At 50.3% G+C, this 19,667-nt stretch overlaps 8 protein-coding genes across 8 annotated transcripts; 5 read left to right on the forward strand and 3 right to left on the reverse strand.

Moving 5' to 3' along the window:
* Positions 1–494: 494 nt before the first annotated feature.
* On the forward strand, positions 495–1,769 carry N7446_002407 (adaptor protein NBP2; the record flags this gene model as incomplete). Its single annotated transcript, XM_058511156.1, has 1 exon — positions 495–1,769. The coding sequence occupies one exon, from the start codon at positions 495–497 to the stop codon at positions 1,767–1,769; it is 1,275 nt and encodes a 424-aa protein (XP_058376692.1).
* A 1,386-nt stretch (positions 1,770–3,155) lies between these two features.
* Positions 3,156–5,050, reverse strand: N7446_002408 (ENTH domain-containing protein; the record flags this gene model as incomplete). The annotated part of the gene is made up of 6 exons (XM_058511157.1): positions 3,156–3,925; positions 3,991–4,435; positions 4,505–4,586; positions 4,647–4,726; positions 4,838–4,869; positions 4,969–5,050. 6 exons carry the CDS (start codon positions 5,048–5,050, stop codon positions 3,156–3,158), a joined length of 1,491 nt encoding a protein of 496 aa, XP_058376693.1.
* Positions 5,051–5,529: 479 nt separating this feature from the next.
* Positions 5,530–10,938, reverse strand: N7446_002409 (putative Ras GTPase activating protein; the record flags this gene model as incomplete). The annotated part of the gene is made up of 4 exons (XM_058511158.1): positions 5,530–5,882; positions 5,909–6,418; positions 6,471–6,749; positions 6,801–10,938. 4 exons carry the CDS (start codon positions 10,936–10,938, stop codon positions 5,530–5,532), a joined length of 5,280 nt encoding a protein of 1,759 aa, XP_058376694.1.
* Positions 10,939–12,094: 1,156 nt separating this feature from the next.
* Positions 12,095–12,554, forward strand: N7446_002410 (DUF952 domain-containing protein; the record flags this gene model as incomplete). Its single annotated transcript, XM_058511159.1, has 2 exons — positions 12,095–12,385; positions 12,438–12,554. 2 exons carry the CDS (start codon positions 12,095–12,097, stop codon positions 12,552–12,554), a joined length of 408 nt encoding a protein of 135 aa, XP_058376695.1.
* Positions 12,555–12,682: 128 nt separating this feature from the next.
* N7446_002411 (oxidoreductase, short-chain dehydrogenase/reductase family) lies at positions 12,683–13,904 on the reverse strand (the record flags this gene model as incomplete). The annotated part of the gene is made up of 7 exons (XM_058511160.1): positions 12,683–12,720; positions 12,786–12,940; positions 12,991–13,134; positions 13,191–13,355; positions 13,410–13,610; positions 13,657–13,776; positions 13,828–13,904. The coding sequence occupies 7 exons, from the start codon at positions 13,902–13,904 to the stop codon at positions 12,683–12,685; spliced, it is 900 nt and encodes a 299-aa protein (XP_058376696.1).
* A 732-nt stretch (positions 13,905–14,636) lies between these two features.
* Positions 14,637–16,549, forward strand: N7446_002412 (putative IMP dehydrogenase; the record flags this gene model as incomplete). The annotated part of the gene is made up of 3 exons (XM_058511161.1): positions 14,637–14,826; positions 14,893–15,201; positions 15,408–16,549. The coding sequence occupies 3 exons, from the start codon at positions 14,637–14,639 to the stop codon at positions 16,547–16,549; spliced, it is 1,641 nt and encodes a 546-aa protein (XP_058376697.1).
* A 530-nt stretch (positions 16,550–17,079) lies between these two features.
* N7446_002413 (NUDIX hydrolase) lies at positions 17,080–18,251 on the forward strand (the record flags this gene model as incomplete). Its single annotated transcript, XM_058511162.1, has 3 exons — positions 17,080–17,141; positions 17,224–17,576; positions 17,644–18,251. 3 exons carry the CDS (start codon positions 17,080–17,082, stop codon positions 18,249–18,251), a joined length of 1,023 nt encoding a protein of 340 aa, XP_058376698.1.
* Positions 18,252–18,522: 271 nt separating this feature from the next.
* rps21 (40S ribosomal protein eS21) lies at positions 18,523–19,074 on the forward strand (the record flags this gene model as incomplete). Its single annotated transcript, XM_058511163.1, has 2 exons — positions 18,523–18,554; positions 18,840–19,074. 2 exons carry the CDS (start codon positions 18,523–18,525, stop codon positions 19,072–19,074), a joined length of 267 nt encoding a protein of 88 aa, XP_058376699.1.
* Positions 19,075–19,667: the final 593 nt, after the last annotated feature.

Genomic DNA, 19,667 nt, shown 5'->3' on the forward strand with positions numbered 1-19,667 from the left:
CTTGGCAACCCTCGCATACTCACATACTCGTCTACTACAACGCTGACATCTCATCGTGGGACTGTTGCGGTTCGGCATATCCACTCGGGCCACATTCGACCCCCTCCCCTCGTGTCGTTTGCCGATTATCCATCCACCCACCTGGTCCGATAACTTGGAGGCCCTGGGACACTTTGTGTCAAGGAGCTTGACACACAAGGCCATTTAGAACCTATCTCTAAGGCTTTTTGACTACCACTTGGCACTTGCTGCCTTGCGCCCGAACTCAATATCTGCTATCTCCGATCTCAAGATACTCTCTTCTTTGGGTTTGGAGGACAACAGAAGAGTCCCGGCTTTCTGCGACTGCGCATCAGACGGACGGAGCTGCATCAATCGCAATGCGAAACTAGAGCGGCACCCACGCGACCGATGAACACCCCCACATTTCCTCTGAGAACCCGCACAGATATTCCTCATCCTCAATCCACTTTTGGCCTCTCCCCATGTCAACCATGATGTCCTCCTCGACTTCCACGGAGAACACTCTGTCCGCGGACAATCTGTCGGGCTTAGCGCCCCTCCTCACTGATGGGACTGTGAAACGATTACCGACGAATGCGAAGGATCGGCTCTCCACCTACTCCAACGTCTCGTTCGCCTCACAAAATCGTTCGCGCCCAGGCTCCCACGTCTTCCCCATCTTCCATACTAGTCTTCCATATGCCCTTGTGCGGGACTTTGCCTACCCGTCTATCCACCCTCTCCACTACGGGCCTCCTCCCCCTCGCGCCTCCGGGGTCTCTACACCAGCAAGTGAATACCGACGCTTGTCTGACCCACCGACCTCATGGGATACCTCGCGGGGACCTTGGTCAACGGCTCAATGGGGCAACGAACCTACCCACCATGGCCACCAGCAGTTGCCAGCGATGTCCTTTGGAGACGGTCCCCCATATAGCGAAGATGAAGACTTGCATAGTCCAGTAGTCACTTCACGCCATCGCAAGAGGTCTACCGACATTAATGGTCTCGTTGACGAGCGAGTAATGTCAGGAACCGGTCAGTCGGCTGGGAATAATGATCGGGGAACACTCGTCGGAATTAACGCTGACGGTAGTGAGACCTACTATGTGAATGACGGGGACGACTCAGATGATGGACCAGGCGGGGAGTACATAACATATCCGCCAAATGAGGGGCGGTATTCAATGATGGGATACAGTGCCCCAGGTGGCCAGCAGATTTATGAACACGACCCCGGCTTTGAGTCCGAAGATGAAATATCAGGTGGAGACCGGTACTCCAACGACTACCAGTTTGCCGTCGGCTGCCCAGATGAAGAGATGCATGGAAAAGCCGTGGCACTCTTCGACTTTACCCGAGAGCATGAGAACGAGCTTCCTCTTACTGAGGGCCAGGTGATTTACGTTTCCTACCGGCACGGCCAAGGCTGGCTGGTTGCAGAAGACCCCAAAACGGGCGAGAATGGACTCGTCCCAGAAGAATTTGTGCGGCTTTTGCGGGACATCGAAGGAGGTCTGACATCACTGAATGGAGAGGGTCTCGAGGTCACCGGATCGGGCGCAGACACCAATGAGTCTGACCAAATTTGTACCCCAACTCAGACCGAGCGGCCTTCATTCCACGGAAATACTACTCAGTCTGAAAGCGAGGGCACAAATGGCAACACTCCTGCAACTTCAACACAAGTATCAAGCGCAGAGAGCACCTCGGCTGAAACTATTTCGGGCGATGGCAACGGTACCGGCACGTCGACCAAGACCTGAAGCAATCGATTATCAGCCACGATTGGCTTCGATCCAAACCCTTGGCTGCCGCGCACGGCTCACAAAGAGATGATTTAAGTCGCATTAACACCATGAGCCGAAGCTTTATGCTCGCCGCTCCCCATGGAGTAGCGAGCATAAAGCTCGCTCGTGGCTCTGTGCGCCGTTTCAACAGGCATCCAGCACTTTGCTTTGGTAGATCACCTGCCACAGCCCCAAACCAAACCAAATCAAAACAAGATTATCAGATTACCATCCCTGATGATCTTTATGCAATCTACATACCCAAGACCGACCTTCGCTTCTATCAACGGCTTGCCCATTTCATCGCAAACTCCCCCAACCCAACTTTCAACCTATCCTCCACCAACCTTCCCCGTCCCATCTCACCACCATGCGGTGGAAAGAGATATTCCCAACGTCCTGCTTCTTAACGTATACCTGTCTTCACGATTGCACTTCATGTTCTTTTAATCCATATTCGGGAAACATCGGAGTAAGTAAAGAGGATATTGGTTTCCTGTTGATACTGCTCCTAGTATTTTGCATCCCGTTTACCTTACCTTACCTTTACTCTTATTCCTACTCTTACTTACTGTTCTGTCTTCCGTCGTCCTATTATCCCCCCTGCGCCTCCCTCTACCTGTCTACCTGTATCTAGCTTCCTTCAGCGCAGGCGTTATACCAGCATCAATGAGCATCAGCGTAATGCCTATTCGAATCCATACTATTCCTTTGTTATCTTAGGTTTATTGTCGTCAGATAGATTGAGAGGGGCGTGTGTTTGTTGGTGAGATGGGAAAGTGGTCAGTGTATTTCCTCTTAACGTTAGTACATAGCTAAATAAAGATGGATAGTCAACTTTGTAGCATAGCTATACTGTTCCTAGAGGTCGAGGCCGAAGAACCACGGCTCCAGAAGACATTTTAATACATGGATGCTCATTCTTACAGGATCTAACTCAATTCATGCATAGAGATCTCATTCACGGACTGGTTCTTTTTGATAACCATAATACCAAATATGCGGGAATGGGCTTTTATTCAAACTCCTGAGAGAAGCGCCTAGAAAAGGGTATGGGACGACAGCTTTTTACCTTTGGGGTGCGGGTTGAGAGGGCGAAAAGAAGATCTTTTAACGACTGGCTCTCTGCCAAAAACAACAGAGTCCTATAAAAGCCGGAAAAAAGACAATGGAGATAGAAACTGAGAATGGAGAAAGGAGTATACCAAAACAACAGTGAGAGAAGAACAAGAGGCAAATAAGGTCTGGGATTATGAATGCTAAAAAATCTTGGCCCAGATCGCAAATCGAAGAAATGAGCATGGAATGTACTCAGTGCAAAGAAAGGAAGAAATCAAGAGGCAAGATACGACGCTCAAAAGATTAGCCGAGTAGATCATCAAAGGCAGAGCTGGACTGCTGCTTTTGCTGGGGCTGTCTTTGGCTCGGCGTAGAAACAGAGCTGGATGGAGCCGGGGCACCCCAGATACCGGCGCTGGCCTTCTCCTTGGCCATGCTGGCCAGGTTGGGGCCCTTGTTTGTACCGGTGTTGGACTTTTGGATACCAGCGCTGGCGCTGGCGGTGGACCAGAGCGAGCCGAAGGCGTCGCCGGAGGGCTTCTTAGCTGCTTGGGTGGCGGGCTTGTTGGCTGTAGCCGTGGGGGAGGTCGCGGAGGACAGGGAGGGAGTGGAGGTGTGGGAGAATGAGCCATGTTGCTGCTGCTGATTGTTGTTGGAGACTGAGGTGAAGTAGTTGGGCATGGCAGCTTGGTAACCTGAGGGCTTAGGCTGCTGGGATGTGGGAGAGGTGAAGCCGCTGTTGGAGGGAGTTGGGGTGGCCGATGTAAAGCCGACCAGGCCGTTGATGTCGGCACCCTGCGAGGCCGAGATTGGCTTTGGTGCGACGAATTGTGTGTTGGAAGTGGTACTGGCGGTGGAGGCCGGAGGTGCGATGGCGAAGTTGGATGACGCCGTTTGGGGCTGAGGGGCGGGGGTTGCGGACTGGAAGTCATCGAATTCGTCGTCGTCGGCTGTGTTGTCTAGCATGTTGATACCACTGCCTGCGGGCTGCTTGCCGGCAGCAGTGGAGGTTGTGGTGACAGGCTCGTCGTCACCAAAGTCGAAGAGGTCCGCTACCGGAGCAGGAGCTGGCTCTGGCTTGGCCGCGGGGGTTTCGCGCGAGTGGCAGGTTCGCGCGAGCGCGCGGGAGCTGCATCACCCTCGTCATATTCGTCGTACTCCTCGAATCGGTTCGTGCGTCGTCCCGTGTCCTGGAAATCGCCGCCCCCAGATGCGCCGCCAAAGCCGCCACCGTCACCGTAGACTCCTCCGCTGTATCCACCGTACCCCATGCTGTCACTGCCAAAGCCTCCATACCGGCCGGAGCTGGAGCTGTTCATTCCAGCACCCATGCCACCTTCGAACCCGCTGAACTTGTTGCGGTTGTTCTTGGCCTTCTTACGCTCGGTGCGAATCTGATCCACGTCGCCTAGCAATTTCACCAGCTCGGAGGACCGGTTGCGCACATTGATACCCTGATCCTTTCCGTTCGCATCAATAAAGTGAAATTGCCGCAACATGCGGATCAAGGACATGTGGGATCGCGCATCGTCGACAACCCGCTCGGAACCGTTCTTGATCAAGAATTCCAGCAGTTGGAGAGACTATATATCGCAAAAGAAGGCACCATTAGTCCGGAAACATTTCTTCATAATGAGCCAGTTCTTCCATACCTTGTAAATCTGTCGCCATTCCTCCGCGGCCTTGTCGGTGAACCGTTTGTAGATCAGGGGCATGATCTCATTGAGCAATTGGCTGTAATCATGATATTTAGCACATGCGCATTGGCACAGACGAGGTCAGGCAGAAACTGACTAGCTATGCGTTCCATTGGCAATCTCCTGCATCAACGTAGTCGAGGCACCCCAAGGTTCATTGTTTGTAGCTTCCCGAACCTAATCCGTGTAAGCAAGCATTGCGTCGCACAGAAATACTGAGTCCACGCTCTCGGAGCTTTAAAGGCTGGCCGGGTTGTCTTGCGCGGAGGTGAGCTGTCGTGTACGGACCTTGGATTCCATCTCGGTATAGTTCATAACGGCTATGATGGAGCGGTCAAGTCAGATACCACATATAATAAGAGATGCAAGCTGGTTCGTCCTGCCAGAGTGCATTCGGACCAAGCGGAATACAATCATACCATTTTGGACTTTGCGGACACCGGCCTTGAGGTCATACAAGGTCATATTGCTGACCTGATCTTTGAGATTGGAGAAATCCATGGCGAGAGGTGTGGTGGCTTTCAGTCAAGACACGTAGGAAAGAGGATGATTTCGGCTGAGAGTAGGCAGTAGGAAGCGCAAGCAATTGGAAGCCGACGGCTGCAAAGGAGCTGGATTCGATATCCCTCAGAACTGTTGGCAGGGCAGTTGGAGGGGGATGGGATTCCAGCTGGCCCGATTGATGCGCCACGCGTCACGTGGCAGCCCCTGACCTACTTCGATACCTGCAAGAAGCAAGTTTTTTAAACGGTTTTTTAACCGATTATAGGGAGACCAAATATTGAATCTTTTATAATTGACTCTTGCATGGAATCATACTGTGTACATGTCATTCGCTCGGTCAACCGAGCGCTATCGCTATGAAATCAACAAAATACCCAAGGTATCTTAAACAAAGAAATAAAAGAAGACAGGAAATAATAATATCAATAAGAATGTGCACCCGATTCATTCCTCATCAAGTCCATAAGACATAATACTCACTCATTATAGAACTTCTTCATAATCAGGTGCAAGAAAAGGTTGACATTGACCCGCATATGTCCGTCGAAGAAATCCATGAACTGCGTGTTGTTGAACTGAGCCTGCAGCAAGTCGTCCAGCGGTACCTGTGCATTGGCGCCTGGGATCATCATATTTCCGCTGCTGCCATCAATGGTGAAGACGCCGACTTCATTACTGGAAATTGTCAGGTCGACACGATCCCATTGTCGCTCGGAATAGCCCTTCCAGGCGACCAGAACACCTCGATCGGCCAGAGTGCGAGCAGAGTATTTGTAAGATCCAAACTTGAACACCTTGCCTGTTTTTTGAGTTCCCTCTGATGATCCCACTGCTTGGTGAACGGCATAAGGAAACGCTTCTTCCCCTTCTTGTTCTGCAACGTGATCATGGCTTGCTCGATGTAGTCATTGTAGGTCTTGAGCTGCTGATCTAAGTACACGGCTTGGCCGCTCAGGCGTTGAGAGGTCAATCGAGCACCTTCCAGTTCACGCTCTCGCTGGATTCTCCGACGATGCTTGGTGCGAATGTCGGATGCAATGGCATTCAATAGGTCCTGGTAATGGTTGTGACGGTTGATCTTGCCACTTTGTTCGAGTCGAAGGATGTTCTCAAGTGCGATACCCTTGAGCTCTGCATAGCCCATGGATCCAATGTCAATCAAGCTATTAGCCTCGGAGTAGGCACCTCGGCGTGGGCTGTTGGTGTTGATCTCCTCGTGAACCAATGTCTGCCACCTTTCTTCATCTTCAACCGTTGGTGGCTTGAGCATGACTTCCATCAAGTTGGAGCCGGTCTGGACTCGAATAATGTAGAGAATACATCGTTTGGTCTCCATGAAGAGCGTTTTGATGTCCGCTTCCGGGTCTGGGGGAGGGTTCAGTAAAAGAAGAGACATGTAATAAGTTGCAATGCTTACCTTCAACCTGAGCCAGCTTCGGGTTCAATGTGAGGTTGATCTCGGTAGAGCTGACGGCCATCAATTCGTTCTCATTGCTCTTCACGTTGCCCAATTCACGAACAAGATCTTTCAGGAAGTCATCGGGGTGGGTGCACATGTGGTTGATCTCTGATGCGACCAACTGGTGAATCGAGAAGATGTCTGACATCTTAATGTACAGTGTAGGTTTGGCTTTGGCATAGAGATCGTTGAATTCGTCGATGTCGAAATAGGTCTCTGCATCCTGGACCGAAATCACTATGTCATGTTAGTTGCATCGAAGACGGAAAATGGTAACGTGAGTCTTACTCTGGCCCCAGATTCGGCCTAAGCGCTGGATTGACTCTGCAATGTAGGTATTGAGTGGCTGTAGATAGACATTTTCGGCACCGAACAGTCTTCCAGAAGCGATTTGTGCGACAACCTTGGAGATTTCTCCCAAATTGCGCTTTTGTTCTTGGGTCAAACCTCGGTCAACAACTCCATATTTTTCTGGCTCTAGCACAGCGGGTTGGAAATAGTTCTTCCATACCCAGTGGCCAACCGTTTGTAGGATGTAACCTTGGTCTTCCCCAGAGAAGCGCTCGAGCAGATTTTGGTACATCTGCTGTGCGAGGTATCTGATGCCGAATGGCATACGGTAGAGGAAGTCCTCGAAGCCCAAGAAGAACTGATCAACAATATCACGCAAATCCTGCAAATGCTGAATAAATGTCTCTCTGGTTTCAGGGTCTCGGATAGCTTCCTCTCTGGGAAGATCTGGCTGTCGGCGGCTTCGTTGACCCGTTTGAAGCTCCTCGTTGTTGATCGCAGAACGGTAGATTTGGATGGGGTCGCTCTCTAGATCAAGATCCGGGTTGTCAATGACAGACTCCTTCACAACAGCTCCCAGTACATCGCGCATGAACTTTCGGTCGCGGGGTGACTTAGCATAAGAGGCGAAAAGCTTGTTCCAGAAGGATGTGCAGCGCAGATACTCAGGAAGGGACGTGAAACTCTCGATATCTTCTTTAACAGATCGTGACAGAAGCTTGATGAGGTAATACTCCTCGCGTCTTTTCTGGGAGTAACCAAAGAGACCCATCATCAAGTGCCTGATCCTCTCATATTCCTTGTCCGAGGTATTGACCTCACGCAGTCGTTTGAACAACCGAGCCAAGTACTGTGATTGGGTTTGAAGGAGGAAAAAGAACACCTGATATTGGTCAAGCTTCTTTCTTGAAGTCTTGTTCAGGGCCTTGAGATCGTACGGATCTTTGGAAGAGATCTCAGTGTTGGACAGAAGGTTTCCAATGTGGCCGCCGAAATGTTTTTGATGCTTGACAACTTCGTCAAGTGTGATCTTGTTCTTGACAAGGAGAGCGATCTTGATGTCAAGTTGGCTGATGTATTGTTCAGCCATCTCATTCTGTCGCACTTGCTGAACAACCACCTTCCGCAGGCGCTCAAATTCGATCTCCTCGTCGAAGTCGAAATCGCTATCGTTGAGAAGATGCACGAAGCCCTTGACTGTGCCAACGGGTGGGTTCTTTCCACTGGTCAAGCTCTTGTAAGCCTGACCCTGAATCCGGCCTCGGATGACACTCTGTGCCTTAATGACCTTCTCCATGTTTTCGTTATAATGGCGACGTCTTTCTTCAAATTGGTTGCGAATAAAAATACCTCTCATGCGCGACTGGATATCAACGATGATTTCTTCCTCGGCCTCAAGATCGGTCAAAATATCACCAACTTCGACTCGTGCGAGCATTGCCCGAGATAGAGCTTGAAGCTGAACAATATCCTCCTCGCTATCTTCCAGGCGGGACAGAATGTCGCCAACCTCAATGCGCGAGATGGCAGCACGAGCAAGTGCCTGGAGATCAATGATGGCATGCTCTTCCTGATCCAGTACATTGCGTTCTGCGAGCAAGTGGTTCCGGTGGATCACACCTCGGACTCGAGACTGCAAGTCCAATATTGAAAGTTCCTCCTTAGACAGAGCCGCCCTTTGTTCGTCTAATGACTGTCTCAACACCTGTCCCCTGAGAATACCCTGGAGGTTGATCACTAGCGATAGATGTTCAGCAAGCTCGGCGCGAAGAGCAGTATTATTCTTTCTCACCGCCGCGGCCCGTGCCAGAGCTTGCAGTGTAGCACACTCATCCTCGGTCAATGCCAGTTCTTGCAACAACTGACAGTGACGTGTTCTAGCTATCAAAGCCCTGACATTAGATTGAACAATCGTGATATGAGAAGCTTCTTTGCTGAGTAAAGCTTTCGTGCCAGACACTTGCTGTCGAGCCAAGAATCCTCGGATGGCCGCTTGTAGTGACCGGACTGGAGTCTCGACCTCTTTGACTTCATGCGACTGGGCATTCATCCGGGTTCGGCACAAGGCACCTCTCATGGCAGCTTGAAGGGATATGACTTGAGTTTCTGCTTGCCGAGACTCATCGTATTGCTCGCAAACGCTCGTACGCTGCAATGCACCTCTGATGGCTGATTGGAGGCTGGTGACATCGTTTTCTGCTTGCCGAGACTGTTCGTACAAATAAGAAACACTCATTCGTTGTAATGCACCTCTAATGGCGGATTGAAGGTTGGTGACATCGTTTTGTGATTGTCGGGATTGCTGGTATTGATCAGCAACGTTCATACGTTGCATTGCACCCCTAATCGCGGCCTGGAACTGCTTGATTCCAGACTCTTCTCGTCGCACGCGAGTTTGCAAAAGAGCACCCCGAGAACGTGCTTTAGACGCTCGAATCAAGCTCTGAAGCTGCAAAACATCGTGTTCTTGGGCTTGGCGCCAGTGGTGGTCGTCTTGTTGCCGACGGCGTACAACAAACCCTCGACTAATTGCTTGTAGCTCAACTGCAAATTGATACATACTGAGTCGGTAATTACTGATCTGGCGTGCAAAGTCCCCGCGCAGACGTGACTGCAATTCAATCAAGAGGGGCTCAAAGTCCCACAGATCTGTCATGGTGTTGCCAAGCTGTAATCGCAACATGGCGCCTCTGATTTGAGCCTGGAAATCGCAGATCTCAGCTTCATTTTCATGTAGTTCTCGATCGATGCGTTCCTCCTCTGACTCGACGGGTTCGGGCTCGGGCTCAGCGCCAAAGTTTGCGGCCATGCCCGCAAAGCTAGGCATGCTGACACCAGATTTGTCGAGACCTTTCTGAGTTTTCTCAAGTTCGTGATGTTCAAACTCGAGTTGGCCCACCAAGTTGCCCATGCGGAAGTCCAGCATGCCATTCTTGAAAAGAAGCCAAGACAAGGCATGGATACAATGGATGACCTTGGGAAGATTCTTTTTCTCGTACAAATCAATGAGTTCGAATCGGAACAGCTCTGGGAGCTCAATCTCATCAAGAAATCGGAAGAACAAGGCGATGTTATCTGAGTGGCGGTACTGTAACTTGGGGTGTCGGAAAATACGCAGGGTTCGGCCAGAGTACATGGCTTGCACCACTTCCGCCAGAGTCACACCGTCTCGAAGCCCTTCCTCCAGCTGAACAATAGGCGGGATCTGCTTTTGAATCACATCTTCAATCCATTGTTTGGCTTCTCCGATATGGCACAGATATTCGTATGCTTGGATGAATTGACGTTGCTGGTCCATCCAGTTGCCAGCCGCCCATGAGGAAGCCTTCGGCTTCTCGGGTGATATTGCGCCATTCCTCCCGGCTACCGAACCCGCACGCTTCAAGCGTCGACGGCCTTGCAGACCCACCACGGAACCTGTCGATGAGCCAAACTGGAAATCCTCGCCTTCACCCGACTGTGCAATCTTGGAAAGGGTTCTCAGATGACCAGTAGATGATTTTTGGAAAGTTTCAAGCTCTGGAGCCGAAAGCTGGGCGGTGAGTTGTGGAGGACCGTGAGATAGTGACTTTTGAGGAGACGAGGGTCTCGATGTTCCGGGAACAGGAGAGAAGTTGTGAGGAGAGACGGGTGGAGAGGTTTGTGACTCGAAAGCGTGAGCTTTGTAACGTGGAGACTCGTTCTCTTGCTGGCGGACATGGCGTGATTCGGGTGTGCTGGGTCGAGCGTCCTTCCAGGGATGTGATTCATCGAGGGTGTTGCTTCGTGAGTGTCGGTATCCCCCCGTATTCACAATAGAGGATGCATTGGGCGCCTGAGAGAGTGGGCGCAGTGATCGGCGAATGTTGTCGTATGCCGAGCCAGCATTTGACCAGGTTCCTCGTTCCATTGCGTCCGTGACGGTGTTTGTTGAGCCTATACTGGCTGCTTCGCTCTTCCCTCGCAGATGGCCCAATGTGTTTGGTATCGACGCATTAGAGGAGACAGTGCTGGTTCGACTCGGGACAAATGAACTTGACGCGACAGAGTAGGCAGATGAGTTCGTGGACGCTGTCGACCCGTGTCGTAATGGGCTGGAGGACTGCGCAGGGAGGTCCGTCTGGGCCCGTTTGAGCGATGGGAATTGAGTTGACATCACTTAGTCTAGAAGCGGGTATGCGAAATCGATGGGGAATTCCTGTGTTTGATTGACCGCATCCCTGCTCTGGCAGAACAAGCGGAATGCGCGGGTCAAACAAGGTCTCAGACCGAAGAGATTGGGATACCAAGATATGAAATCAAGGGCAAATTCGCATGGCTTGGGAAATGGCAAGGTATGTAGTCGCGAGCTTGCGGGATTCTTGTTGACGGTGGGGGAGGCAAGTGCGACCGAGATTCCCCAAAACGGGGCACAGGGGGCACAACAAATCTCCAGATCGGGTATGGCGCCATCAGGTGATTGTGGCTTTGTCGATCTCAGATCACGTGTGTTCTACGATATTGACGACGTATCAGTCTCCTACTATATTCATGGTGTCCAAAGTAGATCTACAATTATATCTGTTACCAGGTTGTCCGATATATGCTACAATCTTAAAAATCCCAATGTCATACAGTATTGCCAAGGTGTATACAGACTTGGCGTCAGTGGCTGGTGTTCGATTTGGCAAATTTTAGTGCCTCGTAGTCCCGTGCGACCATCATATTCGGTACCAGCCTTGTAATCCTAAGTGCAGTGCTTTAGTTTGGAGTGGTTTTTCTGCTTATGTGTAGGAGATGTACCTTTTTCGTCGGTTGTTTGGGCATTGGGGTTTAAAATAAACCATCACGTCTTACTGTCTGTAAGATCGTACATGTAGTGCCATTAGATCGTTATAATTATAACCAATTTTCGGGTTAAATTGCTTCAGGTAAACAATCATAATTCTGTGATTCCGATCCTGGTGCAGTGGTGTAGATGATGGCATTACTTAGGGCTATATATATATATATATATATTTTTAAGCCATGGTGGAGTGAGGCGTATCGAATCTCACACTACGTATATATCTCCACAAAATTTAGTTTGAAATATAGACATGATCTTATACCAATCCATGAGCTTGATTTAATTAAACCATTGAATAGATGCATTATCTTTACTATATCTTAGACAAACAGATAAGAAGTCAATCATTGCGCAATAGTTGAGCCGGGTGAACCGACCCCGCCAATACGACCCAATGAAACCAGCTGACAAACATTTTCCCTCACTGTGATCAACAAAGTCATTACATCGGTGACTTTCCCTCCTTCAATCCATCATCTTCATCATGACATCCCTCAGCTCGCAGCCTCGCTACCTCTACAAGATCGTGCCGTCTACCGCGCCGGTCCGCGAGCCTATTCCCGAGCGGCTTCCAATCAGTGACCTTGATCAGAGCTCTGGCTACATCCACCTTTCGCAGGCGCATCAGGTCCCAAATACATTGAAGACCTTCTTCGCCGAAGAACCTCTTGTCTATGTGTTGCGCATCGAATACCACCGCGTGTTACAAGATATTCGATGGGAATCTCCAGACGGGAAAGTGAGCGGCCCTCGACCTGGCGAGGGACTCTTCCCTGTGAGTTAAACGTCTAAATTCAAACACTGTCCATCTACTAATATGGGGAAAGCACCTCTACAATGGATTGAGACTGGGCAGAGAAGAGGTTGAGAGCGTCGCCATCTGGCAAAATGACGAGGGATGGGACAAAGCTCTCGCTGGAGCGAAGCCTTGGCTTCTCACTTGATTTCATGTTCAGTTGCATTTCAATTTGATACCAAAGACAAGAATACACGTTGTCTATGCCAACACGTATTAATCCAGTGACATTTACAATTTTTTGGAGGGGTAGAAAAACGTCCGTTGTAGCACTCCTCAGTCTCCAAGCGGATAACAGTGCAGGACCTGTCCGTCTAATTAGATGCTAGGTTAGCCTGACCCGAAATGATGTTGTCACAAAGGCCTGTTGGCCACTCACAGTATAGAGTAGCATCCGCACTAGCCAAGAAGACGAAGCTTGTCGCAACCTCACTCGGCTCACCTGGTCGGCCAAGCCCAACCTTATGACCCCAGCCTTCCATTTGCTGGGCGTCTCGAGTATCGACTTGAATTGGTGTGTAAATAGCACCTGGACTGTGAGCAATAAAGTCAATATAATCCCAGCGATGGGGGGTGATCCTTACGCTACTGCATTGACTCGGATGCCTTTGGGAATCAAGTATGTCCCCAACGATCGAGTGAAAGAGATGATGGCTCCTTTGGTTGCAGAGTAATCAATCATAGATCCTGAGCCACGAAAAGCCACAATAGAAGAAGTGTTGATGATTCTGCAGCTCGTCAGCAATACTGTATAACTTATCCTAGAAACGATCAAAGAACTTACGAATCACCTCGAGACATATGAGGAAGCGCGAACTTCGCCATCGCAATCATTTGGAGTATGTTGGTTCGGAATAGGTCCTCAACTTTTTCCAAATCAATATCCAGGAATTCCTGAGTCTTGTACTGCTTTGATGCGTTGTTAACAAGAATATTGATCTTGCCATATCTGCAACATCAAGTATCAGCCCTGCAATTCGTGGGAATAGTACTCCAAACTCACCTCTTCACATGTTCATCCACTGCGTGGAGACACGTTTTTCTATCTCTCAAGTCTCCTGCGATCAATAAGCAGCCCCGTTTCTCTTTCTCAATAGATCTTTTTGTTTCCTCAGCATCTAATTGCTCCGCCGGCAGATAAACGATCGTGACATCCGCGCCCTCTCTTGCCATCAGAATAGCTACCGATCGCCCGATTCCAGAACTGGAGACTCATTAGCCACCGTGCATATGGTTGGCATTGCACATACTCTCCACCGGTAATGAGTGCGTTTTTGTTGTTCAGCTTGCCCGAACCTCCATATTCCCTGAAGCTGCCACTGCCTTCCAATTTGGTCGACTCGCTAGGCAAATTCATTCTGCTTTCCAAGCTGGACCTCTGCATTAGACTTGATGTTTATTCGCGGTGATGTATTCCTCACCCTGGTTTATTCTGACTCTGTGCCCCTGGTGCAGGCTTGAAGGCGCCACGCTCGCCCATAGCTGAATCAGATTCCATATTGAAATGACTTGTCTTGGAGCCACAGGGAAATTATCATGAACTCCCGTTTGAACAGCATGAGGCTAAGGTTTTATCTTCAGGCTGTTCAAGACATGGATTATCGACAGCTATTTGCCCCATATGCTACTGTCATTCAGTCGTCATGCTTCCGCGTACGGGAGTTGAATCCGGTGACAACCGAGCCTGATTGTTGCACAGCAAACCATATCAACAAAACACAGTTCCCGGATTGTCTGGCTCAATATCAGGTTGAGGATACTATGCATTGCGGTTTTTTATCGGATATACTATACAGGCCCCTCCAAGAACAGCAATATGCATGTCCAGGTGGCCATTGATACCCGTGATACATGATCGACGACTAGTCAGACTCTATAGTGAAATGTTACATCAGATCAAAAGTAAAGGAACCATATGCAGGTATAGTCCAGGTACCTTGCACACGCTTTTGACCAGCTCACCGCCCTGGCGAACCTCGTTTACCAGCCAATCAACGGGGTGAACCAGACAAGAGCCGGTACGCTAAACCAAATATAGGAAAGCGCAAAGCCTGATGTGGCCGTGCACGGAAGAGAAAAGGATGCAATTTTTCGCTCGAGCCTTTTCTTCTTCTTTTTCTTCCTTGGGAAAGCTCGACTTTCTCCATCAGCAGAACGTTTCCTTTCTGTTGATTAATTTGACTCAAGTCGTGTCTCATACTTTGTTTTCTGGGCATTCTTTTTATTAAAAATGCCTATCAGCGCCAACGACGCTGCACCCGGTGCCGCTATGAAGGCTGAGATCCAGGACTACGCCAACGCCCTGGAGGTGTTGAAGACCTACACCACCCCGGATGGTCTGGACGTTGATACCCTGCTTGACTCTGACAAGCACGGTGCTTTGACCTACAACGATTTCCTGATCCTCCCCGGTTACATCGGTAAGCCGAACCCCGCGCCGATTGGGAAAAGAAAAAAATCGAAAAATGGATTACTAATTTGTATAGGTTTCGGTGCCCACGAAGTTGACCTGACCACCCCGGTCACTAAGCGTATCTCGCTGAAGGCCCCCCTTGTGTCCTCCCCCATGGACACTGTCACCGAGCACAACATGGCTATCCACATGGCCCTGCTCGGTGGTCTCGGTGTCATCCACCACAACTGCTCCCCCGAGGACCAGGCCGAGATGGTCCGCAAGGTGAAGAGATACGAGAACGGTTTCATCCTGGACCCCGTTGTGCTCTCTCCCACGGCCACCGTCGGTGAGGCCAAGGAGTTGAAAGCGAAGTGGGGCTTCGGTGGCTTCCCTGTCACTGGTAAGTCAAATATACTCAATTCCCCTGCAGCACCAATCCCAACCTTGCATGATGACCATACATCTTTTTATTTATAACTTTCGTTCCACTGTAGCAGCGAAAGCTGCATTGTAGAGAACCGATATTATCTGAGCAATTTTGTCTATCTTTTGGACTTTGTTTCACACATTAGCTTTTGCCAGCAGAATGCTAATGTTGAGTCACAGAAAACGGAACCCTCCGCTCCAAGCTCGTTGGTATGGTCACCTCCCGTGACATTCAGTTCCACCGTGAGCTGAACGATCCCGTGACTGCCATCATGGCCACGGATCTTGTTACTGCCCCTGCCGGTACCACCCTGCAGGAGGCCAACGAGGTTCTCCGTCAGTCTAAGAAGGGAAAGCTTCCTATTGTTGACTCCAATGGCAACATCGTCTCTCTGCTTTCCCGCTCTGACCTGATGAAGAACCTCCACTACCCCCTCGCCTCCAAGCTCCCCGACTCCAAGCAGCTCATCTGTGCCGCTGCCATCGGTACTCGTGAGGAGGATAAGACCCGCCTCAAGCTCCTTGTTGAGGCTGGCCTTGACATTGTTATCCTGGACAGCAGCCAGGGTAACAGCATGTTCCAGATCGAGATGATCAAGTACGTCAAGAAGACTTTCCCCGAGATCGACGTTATCGGCGGTAACGTCGTCACACGTGAGCAGGCTGCTGCTTTGATCTCTGCCGGTGTCGATGGCCTGAGAATTGGCATGGGCTCCGGTAGTGCCTGTATCACCCAGGAGGTCATGGCCGTTGGCCGTCCCCAGGCCGCCGCCGTGCGCAGCGTTGCATCATTCGCCGCTCGCTTCGGTGTCCCCTGTATTGCCGACGGTGGTGTCCAGAACATTGGTCACATCGTCAAGGGTCTGGCCATGGGTGCCAGCACTGTCATGATGGGTGGTCTCCTTGCCGGTACCACCGAGTCTCCTGGCGAGTACTACGTCAGCAACGAGGGTCAGCTCGTCAAGGCCTACCGTGGCATGGGTAGTATCGCCGCCATGGAGGACAAGAAGGCCGGCAACGGTGCCAAGGACAGCAAGGCCAGCAACGCTGGTACCGCTCGCTACTTCTCCGAGAAGGCCAATGTCCTTGTCGCCCAGGGTGTGGCTGGCTCGGTCCTTGACCGTGGCTCCGTCACCAAGTTCATTCCTTACCTTGTCGCCGGTATCCAGCACTCTCTGCAGGACATCGGTCGCCCCAGCCTGACCGCTATGCACGACGGTGTCAACGACGGCACTGTCCGCTTCGAGATGCGAAGTGCCAGTGCTATGACCGAGGGTAACGTCCACGGTCTCCACAGCTACGACAAGAAACTTTACGCGTAAGATCCAAGCCTCTTGTTAACTGGTCTTTTTTTCGTTGTGAATATGTCTCGGGGTTAAACCGATGAAATATGGCCTGGAAAATAAAAAAGGGTAACGGATAGGAGTTTACGATTTGAAGATTTACGCCATTTCTGTTAATGAACAAACATGTTTATTTTTTCATTCCATCATCATTCCGTGTAAAATAGTGTAGATGTAGATGTGGTTGTTCAAGCACATGGCGCCGGGTTCGGCTAGACTCGATCTGGTTAAACTGCACGCGGGGTAACAGGGGACAGCCTAGGCTCTCGGGTGGTTGTCTTCTATAAACGCAAGGACTTGTTCCTCGGCTTTGAGATCTTGAGATGTCGGCCATATTTCAACGTCTCAGCGGTCGATTATCACACGCATTGGGCAATCGAGTTTCTCCCAGCCTCGTTATTCGGGCATTTCCATCTCACATTCGGCCACGGTCTCTTCAACACCTGGATTGCATAGCTGTGCCGAGGACATATTCATCTGAAACAAATCCAGACATTCAAAACCCGAAAATGCCACGCGCAAAGGAGGACGGTCAGAAGAAGCAGCCTGCGGTACCCCGGCCCAGTTCCAGGTAAGCGGCCCCTGCATGTCGTGTGAAAAGCTGTCGCGTCTCCTTCTACATTTTAATCATGACACATAACTGATTATATTAGTGTACTACTTGTCTCTTCAAAGAACGAGATCCTTCTACTTCATCGTGTCCAGACATCTAGCTCTTTCGCCTCTGCCCATGTCTTCCCAGGCGGCAACCTATCCAGCCAAGATGGGCCATGTCCACCACCCGAAGACCTAGCAAGGCACGACGATTCACCTAGCTACAGACACGCAGCGATCAGGGAGCTCTTTGAAGAGAGTGGAATCCTTCTCGCCGTTGATCGGACCTCTGGGAAAATGCTCGCCGTTGACGAGCCCACCCGAGAAGCTGGCCGACGACTAATCCATCAGAATAAGGTCACATTTGACGAGTGGCTTAAGCAACAGAATGCTAACGCTGAGCCTGATCTAGGTGAGTGTCTAGTTCATCTTTACCGAAGTTGATTTCCTATACGAACCCTTGACTAACCTTCCAAAAGATCAATTAATCCCGTTCACGCGTTGGGTTACACCAACCAATGTTCCTAAGCGATACACCACTCAGATGTATCTCTATTTCTTGCCATTACCCGTAAACGTGGACAAGAAGCTCCTCGCCGAACTGCCCGCAGAGGGTGAACGCGATGAGCTCGAGATACCAACTAGCGATGGCGGCATTGAAGTTACAGAGGCGCAGTTCCTTCCAGCATCGGAGTGGATTAGCCTTGCGCAAAAAGCAGAAATCATTCTCTTCCCGCCACAGTTTCTTCTCCTGCATCTGGTATCAGGGTTCCTGGACAAGGAGCCTCGAGTAGATGCTTCTCTGGAAGATATGGAGAATCGCCGTCAAGCGCTCGTCGAATTTGTACATTCAGGGTCTCCACCATGGACGCAGAAGTGTATATCTCCGAAGATGATGCAAATGACTAGTGATGGGAGGGCTGTCTTGGCCCTTGATGAACCTGGACCTGAATTGAAAGGGTCAGACAAGCGAGGTGAATCTGATAGAGTTGTTCTTGTGCGGTTCAAGAAGGGCAGTGCGAGAGAAGTGGCTATTGGGTGGAAGAAGGAAATTCTCCAGGAAGAACGGGAAAAGAGTCATCTTTAGAATACATGTATCACCCTGTGTAACGTAACGTTCACTAAACTAAGTCTACAATTGATACTTGAAGCCATAAACCCAAGACACCGCCTTGTATTGCCACGAACTGTGATTGGTGCGTCTCACCACGCATTCCCCACATCGGCGCCAGCCCTCGACAAAAGGTCACATGACCCACACAAATCATTTGAGTCTTGGAATTTAATGTGTGGCAGAAAAACCCTCCACCTCCAACCTCACCGTCGCCCGTCAAAACCTCACCACCAAACCCGCCAAAATGGAGAACGACAAGGGAGAGATCGTCGATCTGTATGTGCCATGGTTTCCAATACTGTCACCCCAGTCCCAATATACCCAGTGTCCTGTCCCTTCGATGGCCCGTCAACTTTCAGCAATTCCTCGATCCAAAACCCAAAGAGATGGCAAAGCGAGTTGAAAAATGAGTTGAGAAACGAGCGCACAAAGAAAGAAAATCATCCACAACGGAATTTGAGATCGTTGCGAGCCATCGGACACAGGACATACCAGGGCCGGATGGACAACCCGCAAGCCACATAATAGACAAGACAACTGACATGACCTTCCTCTCAACAGCTACGTGCCCCGCAAGTGCAGCGCCACCAACCGCATCATCAAGGCCAACGACCACGCCTCCGTCCAGATCTCCGTCGGCAAGGTTGACGAGAACGGCCGCTACACCGGCGAGAACGAGACCTTCGCTCTCTGCGGCTTCATCCGTGCCCGCGGTGAGAGCGATGACTCCTTCAACCGCCTCGCTCAGCGTGACGGTTTCCTCAAGAACGTCTGGTCCGCCTCCAGCCAGCGGTAAATCATCTACAGCGATGTGGTTTTTCACCGGAGGTGGTGTTGACGGGTTGATTTGTTGGTATGTGACACTAGCAATACATGAAGTATCACATTCAAGTAGCTAATTCTTATGTCGCAGAGGAACCGTGGCTTGATGGTCCGTGTTCGGGGAGTTGGTTCTCGTGACCAAAAGAAGGATGAAGGGATATAGTTATGTTCCTTGGTCCTTTTTTTCTTTTTCTCCTCCGAGAAACCCTGTTTTCCTACTGTCCTATCTATCGAAATGAATGGAATCGACGACTTAATGGGTCAGGTTTTTTCTCTACGAATCCCGCCTGTTCTCTTGCTACGATAGAATCTCCCGTCAATCCTCATGAAGCAAAAGCAAAAAAATGCAATGCCAAAAATCGAAACGTTCTCCCTTTTCATACATATGTCATAGTGCTCACCGCCTTTGCTCTCTGTTGCTTTTATCTGCTCTTTTCCCCCCTCACCTTCTTTCTCTCTCTTCCCCCTTCACATCGGCACATCAAGGCTTCCTCATTCTTGTAGTCAAGCGAACTAGGCTGGGTCTCTCTGGTCTTGGTTCTCGGTCTGCATCCCATGAGCGAGGGG

The sequence above is a fragment of the Penicillium canescens genome, assembly GCF_028828765.1.
Source record: "Penicillium canescens strain IBT 15451 chromosome Unknown utg000002l_segment0_segment0, whole genome shotgun sequence".
In the NCBI taxonomy this organism is placed as follows: Eukaryota; Fungi; Ascomycota; class Eurotiomycetes; order Eurotiales; family Aspergillaceae; genus Penicillium; species Penicillium canescens.